The sequence below is a fragment of the Amblyomma mixtum genome, chromosome 7 (assembly GCF_055824585.1).
Source record: "Amblyomma mixtum isolate Tamu chromosome 7, ASM5582458v1, whole genome shotgun sequence".
NCBI classification, from domain to species: domain Eukaryota; kingdom Metazoa; phylum Arthropoda; class Arachnida; order Ixodida; family Ixodidae; genus Amblyomma; species Amblyomma mixtum.
In genome coordinates this window covers 54,452,489-54,464,747 of record NC_143018.1, presented here as the reverse complement: position 1 = coordinate 54,464,747, position 12,259 = coordinate 54,452,489, and the positions used below count along the sequence as shown (strand labels likewise).

General features: G+C 48.1%; 1 protein-coding gene across 3 annotated transcripts in view; it reads right to left on the bottom strand.

The window, feature by feature from the left end:
- LOC149336106 (uncharacterized) overlaps positions 1–12,005 on the bottom strand; it is a 44,817-nt gene extending 32,812 nt beyond the window's left edge. For all 3 annotated transcript variants that reach the window (XM_089552582.1, XM_089552583.1, XM_089552584.1), the window contains exons 1-2: positions 11,652–12,005; positions 2,187–2,370 (exon numbers count right to left, since the gene is read on the bottom strand). In XM_089552582.1, coding sequence (XP_089408708.1) covers positions 2,187–2,370; positions 11,652–11,843 — 376 coding nt within the window. In that variant the 5' untranslated portion in view covers positions 11,844–12,005. The remainder of the gene's footprint in view (positions 1–2,186; positions 2,371–11,651) is intronic.
- Between the last annotated feature and the right edge of the window lie 254 nt (positions 12,006–12,259).

The window sequence follows — 12,259 nt, the reverse complement described above, 5'->3', positions numbered from 1 at the left end:
CCGGACGGCAGGGGCAGGGGGGCGGTGTCTTCACGTGTGGGTGTTGGGTAGGTGGGGTCTCGGGTCGGTCGGGTCTTGGGTCGTCGTGTCTTGTGGTCCGGGCGGGGGACGGGGCTGGGGTGAGCGGCGAGGTCGGTTCAGGTCGGGCGGGCTGGGGCATGGCCGGGCGGCGCGGACCAGGCACTCACGGCCAACGTCCACGGCAGGCGCAGGACACCGAAGCTCCGGGACCAGGATGGCGATGAAGGGACCCCAGCACCTCACACCAAATGTAACGTGGCGGCCAGCCGAAGAATGAGGCGTGATGAACCATGAACAAGAGATGATTTAATGGCCGCTGGCCTAGCGCGAGCGCTCCGTCCCGCGCCACTGCCAGCTTCTTCTTCGTCACAATATTAACAGCGCCGGCTACACGCGCAGCTCTCCCTCGAAAATACGCGGTGGTGTCAGTTATGTAGCTTTACAACCATTCAACACAGCAGGGAAGGCCATGGCACCTTTCAGTTAAACTTACAAGCAACGATGCACGGAAACGCCCCATGCCAGGCAGCTTGGCTAGACAGTGTTTAGAGCAAAAAAGACAGCAAAAGCAGATAAACACGGAGAAAAATCTTCGAAACATGCCCTGTGTTTTATTTGACTTATCCGACGCACTGCATTCTCGCGTGCTAGTCACTTGTTGATCGCTTCTTTTCCGTGTATTTCAAGAAACACGAACGACTTTATACGAGTCACTGATGAGCCGCTATGTGTTTCGTACCAGGCAGATGCGACTTCATACGAGACGCATCTGACCTCGTGTGCGCACGTGCGTCGCGAGTCAGTTGAGGAACGCCGCATATAAGTCCACTAGAGATACATCAGTGACGCGTGAGACGCAGATACGAGACACATGTGACACCTGTGAACTCGAATGCAAAGCAGATGCGTTCATACGAGACACTCCTGATATATATCTCGTATGCAGCAGGCATGGGCAGTATCGAAGGTACGTGTAGCTTCGATGCACTCTTTCGATACATCTTGTGCATCGACATTAAGTATCCCTTGCCAAAAATGAAACTAATGGCGTATCGGTGTCGAAAATGCATTGTTAGTGCATCGTGTATATTTTAACGATGCTCGACGTCAACAAATAGAAGGTGCCGCAGAAATTAAGCTGCGGTGTATAGGACTTTGGGCCGGCGGCGTTCTCTCAGGCGGTAGCACCCTGAAAAAAAAAGGGACGGAGTGCAATTGGACGATGCCGCTCCAGTTCGCCCCTCAGTCTTCTTTATTTCTATGTTCGTTGTCTGGCAGATAGATGACGTAAACCTTGCGCTTCTCCACGCACAGTGACAGAAGAGACGAGGGGACAGGCTCACCCATGTTTCAGAAACACCACCATAAGTATTTTATATTGTGGTGGTTGCCAACAGAAATGCACGACTTTCACAGTCACGCTCAAGAGATTACAGAACATTGCTTGTTTCCTTTGTCAGCACGATAAACGTCAGGCTTTGCAAACGCTAAACTGCTTTTTTTAAAGCTTCCTACAATAGACGGATACACGTCAAGTACGCAGCGGGAAATGCCTCTCAAAGGAGGCCGTCCAGTCAACGCCATCGACCGGTTCCCATGACGTCGCGGTAACAATGCAGCAGAGGTCAGGCAGCATGGAAAAGCAGACGGCCCTTTGTCCCCGTGCCACGGGGCGTAAGCTCTTCTGCATTAGCGGCCCTGCATCCTCTCTCCAACCTTCCCCTTGCCTCTCCGCACTTCTAGCGCTAACAACGAACAACCCACTCCCCATAGCCACGGGACAATTTATCTTCTCCATTTCTTTCCTTCATAGCCTCTGCTTCATTGCAACAGCAAAGTCATGGGAATCGGCCCACGGTATTGCATGGAGGGGCTCGCTTCATTCTTGACCTGTGCCGGACTATAGGTCCCTAGATGAGAACCGCGGTTTCTTCAGAAATGTCTAATGGTCAGGACGCATGCGATGTCTGGGGGCGGCCCACCGCAGGACGCGACACCAGTGCCCTCTCAAAAATATATGTTTTCCCCTCTGTCTAATCACCCTGGTTCGCCCGGGAGCTTCTCATCACCTGTTCGCAAGAGAACCCGTCTGTCACCTCAAAGAGGTTCAAGTCTAGGCCACTAATCGCTCCTATCACATTAGCAAAGCACTCTAACTGGCTTACCCTCCTCCTGACAACGGTCTCGCGCAGCCTCCTGAACCATTTCATACATAGATTCCTGCGTCATCTTTCGGAAGAACTCTTCGAAGATGTCGCTGCTGGCGCTCTCGTCCAGCAGGCCTGCATCCAAGCACGGTCCCATCCACGTCGCAGTAGCGGTCTCATCAGAATCGAGAGGGAGGGTCATCTGCGCACGGAAATGGAAGAAGGGTGGGCCGACGTTTATTGCCAGGCATGCCAGCAGTGGCCAAGGGAGACCGCAGTTTTCCAGAGAAGCTGTTAGTCGTTGATTTGTCAGCGGCATCGTCACTGGTGTCAAACCTCGCGCGAATATGACGTCACCATCCGCTGTCCGGTCACGTGGCGTCAGGTGACACTAAAGTTACCGTCGGGCTATTGGCCACGTGACGGCACGTGACCGGTTACGTCACCGGCCGCGAGGAGCCAGCCACCCAGGTGCGCTCCGTAGAGGTGGTGGTGGAGTCCTGAACGCATCCAAACAGCAAAATAAATTAGCGCCTTCGGTCGAACGTAGCAACGTTAGAGCGAAATTGTGGATGAAATTATTCAAATGAAGTTTTTACTTGCATAATAGATTAATTTTTTACGACAGGCTCTATTCAGTTGTAACTGTGCTGGTGGTGTTTATTTTAAGGTGCACTTATATCCCCTCTAATATTTGGTTCATCTGCTTTTCTATCATAACTTTTCATTCGCGCTGCCTTCAGGAAAGGTGTCTGGATACTTTTGCGAGTTCTGCGCCGGGCACCAATCTTTCTTCCTTACCGCTATTGATTTTAGTGTGCGAAATTTCTGATCGGTGGCCGGCAGCGTCTAGCAGCTGTTTGTATACCCCAAGGTCTCATCTGAGCCTTAGATCAGGGGACGGCTTGTGGGAAAATCACTGGTCAAGCACGGAATAATATTGCGTCATGGTACATTTGCCCATATGATGAAATGACAGAATTTACTCCACACATACAGCAGTGTGAGGAGGAATGAGACAACACATTTCAAAGAAGCAGTACTATAAAATATTATAACGGAACATGAACGCCCGTCACGGGCCATACTATGCGTAGTATGCGATAGCGGAGATATCATATTCATTGCAGAAGAAGAAAGAGAAAAAATGAAAACACTCCGAACACTCTACTCTGAGTGAAGGACTGAAAAATTCCGCGTAACGAACTATCGAGGCAACATCTATAGGCGATCTGTTCCAGAATGGAAAATAAATTAGGAAAACGCTTATGCTTCGCCTCAATAGCAGACTCGATAGCGCCTTCTCCTGCTTTCATATTGGATTTTATTCCCTTTCTTTCTCAATTTGTTGGTATCGACATCAATTACAATCACAGAAATTATGACGAACTTTAGCGGCTAAAGTGGTGAAAGGCGAAAGCCTGAGTGCTGCATTCTGCTACGCGATTGTTCACATTCTGTTGGTGCATTAACTAACTGTCAATTAATGCCGCTTAATCTTTGCCTTTAGGAGTGGAACGCGACAGCGTGTTGTAGCGCTGCAGGGAGTCCATGGAACCCCACCACCCGTTCCGCGCGATGCTTTTTGAGGAAAGGAAATGGCGCTGTAATTCCCTCTCATCTCGGTGGACACCTGAACCGCACCGTACAGAAAGGGAGGAAGTGAAGGGAAAGAAGAAAGAGAAAGAGGGGCCGAGGCTATGAGAGACGCCGTAGTGGAGGGCTCCGGAAATTTCGACCACCTGGGGTTCTTTAACGTGCACTGACATCGCACAGCACATGGGCCTCTAGAATTTTTCCTCCAAAGAAATCGTATTTGAGGAAAGGAAATTACGCAGTAAATGTCTCACATATCTCGATTGACACCAGCCGAAAATTTAATTTGAGGAGAGGAAATTGCGCAGTAACTGTCTCACATATTTCGGTGGACACCCATCAAAATTCTCGCGCAGTGACGTCACGACCATTTCGACCAATCAGAAACGCGGACAAATTTGCTAACACGTCTTGCTCATGACAGCATGATCCATTAAAGGTTTTCGCCTTAATAACGGATCACGTTACCAATTACCAATCACCATTGCCAATCAGATTACACTTCACGACACACTACACTACTGCATAGTCAACACACATCTCTAACAGCCGCCGTGGTGTCTCAGTGTTTATTGTGCTAGGATAACCCGAAAGTCGCGGGTTCGATGCCGACCGCGGCTGTCGAAATGCTATAGGCCAGTGTACAGTGCGATGTCAGTGAGCGTTTAAGAATCCGAGGTAGTCGAAATTGTTCGGAGCCCTCTGTAAAGGAAGACTGCGTCTAACTGCCTTTAGTCCTGGCTGCCAATTTGGCGTTCAGGTCTATTCGCGCGCCATGCTTCCCAGCCAGTTTTAAGGCGAAAGCCTTTAATGCCTCACACTGTCGTTAGCAGACGCGTCGGCAGCCGTGGCGACAGACGCGTCGGCAGATTTGTCCGCCTTTCGGCGTCACTGCTTAAAAAGAAACTGCGCCGAGGGTGGGAATCGAACCAGGGCCTTTGGCATTTGAAGAGGAGACGCTACCACTCCGCCAGGAAGGCACAAGGTTCGAGCATGAATAAAGGCGCATCTAGTGAATGCATGAGTTTCATAAATAAAATAAAAGGAATAAAGTCAGGAAAATAAAAATAAAAATAAGAACATAAACAAAAATAAAAAACAAAATAAAATACGATATGAAAATAAAAATAAAAAAAACAGTAAAAATAAGAAAACGAGCAAAAATAAAAAAAAATAGAAAAGTAAATAAAAACAAGCAGTGCGCCAGGAAACGCTTTCCCCTTGCAGCACTTTAGAGAGCCAAAGTGCCCCCTGAATTTCCACGGGTGTCCACCGAGATATGCGCGGCAGTTACTGCGTAATTTCCTTTCCTCAAATAGAATTTTCAGTTTCATTACGGCCCCTCTTTCTCTCTCTTCTTCCACTCCCACTTCCTCCCTTCCTGTACGGTGCGGTTCGGGTGTCCACCGAGATGACAGAGAATTTCCTTTCCTCAAAAAGCGTTGCGTTCAAGGGCACGGCATCGCGCCGAATTGGTGGTGGCGTTCCTCCCTTCCTTTACGGTGAGGTTCGGGTGTCCACCGAGATGACAGAGAATTACTGCGTAATTTCCTTTCCTCAAAAAGCCGTTCAAAGGCCGCTCGGCCGCAGGCAAGGCATCGCGCCGAACGGGTGGTGGCGTTCCGTGGACTGCCCGGCAGCGCTACAACACGCTGTCGCGTTCCAGTCCTAATGGAACCTTAAGCGTCATTAATTAGCAGTTAATCAGTATATAGTCATTAATCAGCAATTAGTCACTAATTAGTAATTTGTCATTACTTCAATTATGCGTGACGTCATCCAGTTGTAACGTCACCAGTGTGACATAGGCAAAGTGGTGCGGAAAACGCTTTCGCCTAAACGCACTTTAGACAGCCAAAGTGCCCTTGAATTTTTCTTCCCCTCGCGTGCCAGGCGCCAGTCTTCAGCATACACCGGGCCCTGAGGTGAGGTCTTTTAGCGGATACAAGCGTTGTTCCGGCTAACTATTTCAGATCTTTGCGGTAGGCGTATTCTGTATGTACGCACTCTTCTATCCTTCGTTTTGATACACTCCGCGGTAACACTGGGCCGCGAAAACTGCTCTTGTGCATTGTGCTCGTGAACAAAAATTCAGGGGGCACTTTGGCTCTCTAAAGTGCTGCAAGGCGAAAGCGTTTCCTGGCCCACTGTTTGTATTTATTTACTTTTTATTTTTTATACTTTGTTTTTTTATTTATTTATTTTTGCTCCTTTCTTAATTTCATTGGTTTTTATTTTTATTTCCACATCTTATTTTTATTTTGTTTTTATTTTCGTTTCTTATTTTATTTTTTATTTTCCTTTTCCTGACTTTACTCCTTTTATTTTCTTTATGAAGCCCATGCATTCACTGGATGCGCCTTTATTCATGCTGGAACCTTGAGCCTTTTAAGCAGTGACGCCGAAAGGTGGACGAATCTGCCGACGCGTCTGTCGATACGGCTGCCGACGCGTCTGTGGACACCCCTGCCGACGCGTCTGTCGACACGGCTGCCGACGCGTCTGTCGACACTCCTGCCGACGCGTCTGCTAACGACAGTATGAGGCATTAAAGGCTTTCGCCTTAATGACGTCACCTCGGTATGGGCGTTGTGCGCGTTGTGCACTTGGCGACCATGTAAACTGAGGAGAGCTAGGAGGTACATATGGTGCCACCTTTTCCAAACATGCGCCATGTCACGCTGCCTGTGAACGCACATATTTAGAAGCTCAGTTCCTTCGGCTCATCACAACTATCTGGCGTGGAGAGGTGGCGACTTCTTAGCAAGAAATGGGACCGAGTTAATACACCTGGCTCATTAGGAGTCGTGTAGAGGAATGTGATTGGCCTTGAGTTAACAAGGGCTTCAGTTTCAGATGTGTAAGTACCCAGCTTTTGCATATCGAAATATCCCTTCCCCGGTGATTACCGCAAACACATCTTGACGGTTCTGATTAGTTGTTCCCTCCGCACCAGGGCAGTTGGTATCCTGGTTCTCAGCAATGAACTTCCAAGTTATGCTATGACTCGCACAGTAGTCTACCATACGTCGCCTTCTAATGGAACTGAGAAAAAGCGCTGCTAAGTTCCGAGTTACCCTCTTGAATGTCGCAGCGTTGTCAGAACGTACAACTCGGGGTGAAAAAAAAAAAGGGGGGGGGGGGGCATGTTCCACGTCCAGCACTTGATCTCCTAAATGCCATGAGAACATATTCAGCGGTAAGATAAAGGACAAGCTCAAGAAAATGGCTCACTGGGGCAGACGTGAACAACGCGATGTACACTTTTCCCAGGCGTCTGTCTTTCGTAAAAACGGACCCAGTAAAGTCTACGCGTGGGGTTTCAAAAGGATTAGTGTTCTGCATTGTGTCACTTCGAAGGGGGGCTCTTAGTGCTGTATCAGCTTTCAGCCGGAACCGCACACATATCATGCACTTTGTGAGAACGCACATAACACACACTAACGGGCTCACGTCACCGTAACTAAACCCTGCTCGCAGACTGGCGAGCGTGTCACCGACCCTTCCGTGGCAAACATTGCTGTGTGTGCGCAGATCCACAAGGTTCCTCCAGGAGAGGTCACCAGGTAGCAAGACAGCCGCTTTCTCGCTGGACGTCACTACAACGTTGTGAAACCGAGTCCGTATCCTGACCGCACCGTCGATGTCGATGAAGGGTTTCAGATCTCGCACTTTTGACGAGGAGTCAAGAATTTCTCCAGCTCCACAGTCCTCCACGGAAGAACTACCTAATGCCGTCCATTTTTCAACTTGATGTTCACGCCGAAGTTTTTCGAAATCTCTTCGCTGTGCTAGGCAGCCGATGGCGAATAACAAATTCCAATGCTATCTCGCTCCCAGGAACGCTGCAGTGTATCCGAGACATCGGAATCGACGCAGCCCGTTCGAAATACGCAGTGTCCGACTTTGTATACCGGTGTATTTCCAGAGTAACTAAAGACTGCTAAAGTGACAGTAGTGTACAAAAGTGGAGAAAAAGATAACTTAGGAAATTATAGGCCAATATCAATATTACCAATATTTTCAAAACCACTCGAGAAAATCATCTTTATAAGACTCACTGGTTTCTTTGATGCTAACTCTGTTATTACATCATCGCAATATGGCTTCCGGACAGGTAGATCTACTGAGACAGCTCTACTTCACCAAAAAGAATTAATTTTAGATAATATTGAAAGGAAGCTACTAACACTAGGACTATTTGTAGATTTCTCCAAGGCTTTTGACAGAATCAATCATAATATCCTACTAGACAAACTGTCTTGCTATGGTGTTCGTGGTATTTCTTTTAATTTGGTTCAAAGTTACTTGACAAATCGACATCAAGCAATATGTATAGGAAATGAAATGTCCTCATTACAAAAAAAATAAGCATGGCGTACCTCAGGGGAGTATTCTCGGCCCACTGTTTTTCAATGCTTACATCAATGACCTTGTATCTCTAGATAGCACCATAAATTATGTTATATACGCCGACGACACCAGTACATTTTTTACAGGAACCAATCCAAATGACCTTGTCAAATCCGCCAACCTATTCTTGGACAAACTATGTAAATGGTCAAGCGCTAATAGCCTAAAAATAAACTGTTCCAAAACAAAAGCAGTTCTCTTTCAAGCTAAACAAACAAAAGTTCGCATTAATCCACTGAAGTTCGATAACACTGAAATAGAATTTTCTTCATCAGCAAAATCCCTGGGTGTCGTTTTTGATGAAAACATGCTATGGGATTTTCACGCCGAAACATAAAAACTAAACTGTGCAAAGCATTAGGTATATTGAGAAAAGTACATTTTTTACCTGTCCCCCAAAAACTAATGCTCTATAACACGCTTTTTGCACCTCACCTATTATATTGTCATCTTGTTTGGGGTACTGGCACCAAGAAATCACTAAATAGATTGGTTACATTACAAAAAAAATGCAGTTAGAGCCATCTCAAACTCTCCATATAATGCCCACACTTCCGACCTATTCCTTAAATACAAGATTACTAAAATTTCCACGCTTTATGAGCGCCAGTTGCTGGCATCTTTGAAATCTGAAATCCATAAAAATATAACCACATTACGAGCCGTTGCAAACTTGCAGATTAACATATCATCTCGCTCCACCCGCCACCATGAACACTGGCACGTTCCGCGATCACGTACTAACTACGGTCTCCAGATGCTTCAAAACAGGCTGCCTAGTACACTTAACAAATATAAGCTAACGGAAGAGCAGCTGCGGGTTCTAACCAAGAAAAAATTATTCGACATTATTAACTAATCTATACTGTAAGATTTGATTGTATTTTTTAACTAATGCACTCGTTCACTGTTTTTGCACTTATCTTGTTCGTATAATTTTTTCCATTTGTTCCTTGTTATTCTTCCCATCATATATATTTTATGTCCTTCTGAACTGTCGTGCTTGCTGCCATGTTGTTCGGGGAGACGGGGCCAGTCAAGCTGCCCTTGACGCAGCTTTTATCCCGTCACCCCCGCCACACCTCGTACATGCCCTGTACTTGTTGTGGGAAATAAACTGAAACTGAAACTGAAACTGCTTGCGTCATTCGAGACAGGTGTCAAAAGCATTTGTTGGGCGAGTTGGTGTTTTCGATGATCCATAACTACAGCGCAAACGACAGGACAGAGATGAAGAAGGGCACCACACGGCGCTGTGTGGTGTCCCTTCTTCATCTCTGTCCTGTCGTTTGCGCTGTAGTTATGGATCATCGAGACAGGTCTTGCTAAGACAAAACTAGCTTCATAACGATGTCTGCGAGAGCTTTTTAGTGGCCGTTGGTGGGTAGAAAGGAACTTCGAAAGTTGGCGCGCTCCGCTAAGAAAGTCGATTTCAATGCAAAGCAGAAATCTGGGCGAGTTGGTAAGTATTCATGATATTGTTCACAGCGCAACAAGAACGGGAAAAACGAAAGACGATAGAGTAACACAAACAAGAAACTTCTTCTAGGCAGCCAATTGCTTAATGGACACGTCCGCACTAGGGGCCGCAGCCACTGTGTCGCCATTAAACGGCATTTCGATGGCCTTGATTTCATGCCTGGTGCTGTCAAAATGGCTCTTCAAATGAAGGCGCGCCAAATTAAGGTTTCTCGTCGGCACCCTCGTAGCGCCGCCGGGCATACAAAGCACGCTGGGCGGTCCACTTGCATTTCACGCGGTCCATCGGGTGTCAGAGAACTGTTCCTCTTCTCCGGTTGGTTCGATGCCGGTGTTCACGCTGACAACGCGGGTTACGGCACCACGAATTGTAAAGAAACGCACACAAGCCGCGTCAAACTACCTCTGTTCCCAGCTGCCAATATTGTGATCCAGTACATTCGAGCGCCACGAATTCCTGTTAGAATAAAGTTTCTCTCTCTCTCCCCGCGCCATCTTTCCTTCGCATGCCAGGCGCCAATCTTCAGTGCCCTTCTCTACGGCGTCCCTCATAGCCTGACTCGCTTTGAGACGTTAAACCTTTAAAACCAAACCAAACCCTTGCTCTAAGCCGCAATCTTCAGTGCCCTTCTCTAGGGCGTCCCTCATAGCCTGACTCGCTTTGAGACGTTAAACCTTTAAAGCCGAACCAAACCCTTGCTCTAAGCCGCAATCTTCAGTGCCCTTCTCTACGGCGTCCCTCATAGCCTGACTCGCTTTGAGACGTTAATTAAACCTTTAAAACCAAACCAAACCCTTCCTCTAAGCCGCAATCTTCAGTGCCCTTCTCTACGGCGTCCCTCATAGCCTGACTCGCTTTGAGACGTTAAACCTTTAAAACCAAACCAAACCCTTCCTCTAAGACGCCGCACCTGGGTTCGAACCCGACCGTGGTGGCCGCGTTTCGATGGTAGCTAAACGCAAATGCCATCCGTATGCTGTGCGATGTTAATGATCCCCAGGTGGTCAAAATTATTCCGGAGACCTCCACTACTACACCTTATTCCTCCTTTTTAGCTGCCGTCGTGGCTCAGTGGTTATGTCACTCGGCTGCTAACTCAAATAGACCCGGGTTCGATCGCGGCGGTCGAATTTTGATGACGGAGTAATTCTAGGGGCCCGTGTACTGCGCGATGTCAATGCACGTTAGAGGATCCCACATGGTCGAAATTTCCGAAGCCCATCACTACGAGTCCCTCATAGCCCGAGTCGATTTTGGACGTAAACCGCCAAAACAAAAACCCTTTACCTCGTTATAACCCCTTCCCAAAGACTCTCACAGAACGTCTCAGGGGGAATTTGAAGCATCTGGCGGCGTCCTACAGGCCCGCCCGTCCAACCCCGGAGGTTGTATGTGGCGCAAGTCAAGAGCTGCGTGGCACTGGATGGTCACCAGATCGCGGCGAAGAGCTCAGCGTGGGCAGCAAGGGCCATATACTGGACACAGCTGCAATATCGACACGAAATTTCTGGTTGGTTGGTTTATGGGGTTTAACGTCCCAAAGCGACTAAGGCTCTGAGAGACGCCGTAGTGGAGGGCTCCGGAAATTTCGACCACCTGGGGTTCTTTAACGTGCACTGACATCGCACAGTACACGGGCCTCCAGATTTTCACCTCCATCGCAATTCAACCGCCGCGGCCGGCATCGAACCCGCGTCTTTCGGGTCATCAGCCGAGCGCCATAACCGCTGAGACAGTTACCGCGTCATTTCCTTTCCTCAAAACCAATTTTCAGTTTTTATTTCACAAAATGTCGCAGTTGTCACCACTCTAGCGGATGCGATGCGCACGTGCTTCGAAATCCCCTCGCAGCAATAAGCCAATGAGGGAGCTCAGATTCTAAACTCAAGGGCGGGAAATTCAGGCGTCTTAATGAGGACTGAACACTGTGGTTTACTTTGAAAAAGAGGACTGAACACTGCGGTTTACTTTGAAAAAGATGGTTGATATCTCACCAGTTGTATCTCGTCTGCTTGCCCAACCAGCGCCATGAAGAAGTCAGTTTCTGTGTGCGCCACGCTTATCGACGCTGAATCGGCCGCAGGAAGATGTCCACGTGGCTCGAATTCATGCAGCAGTGGGTTGACCAGAATGCTTAGATGACTCCGGTCCGGAGGCAACGAACGTACCGCAAGGCATGGGGACATTGAATACGCATAACGAATGCTCTATGCGTTCAGCTCTTGATACTGTGGGAATCTTTAGCCTATAGCCCCAACTCCAAACACTTGCGTCCCGCACGTCAGTCGGAACCAGTCTGCGCATGCGCGCGACGCCAGTCGCGAACATCGCGAGCCCCGACGCTCCGATCTGTCCTTGAAGATATTTGGCGCGCGCGCGTTGCACACGAGCACAGAGTGAACGAGTGTCGATGGCGCTGCGGGTTTGCAATTGCTGAGATACCGGATCGCAGTGAAAATGCGTGCTTAATTATTTGTGCACCAAATACATCCCACACGTTCTAAAATAACTTTATTACGCCAATTACTACCTCTGACGACTCTTGGCAATCGAACAGCTTCTAGCGACATCACCGCAGCGTGCACAGACGGCACATACGCGA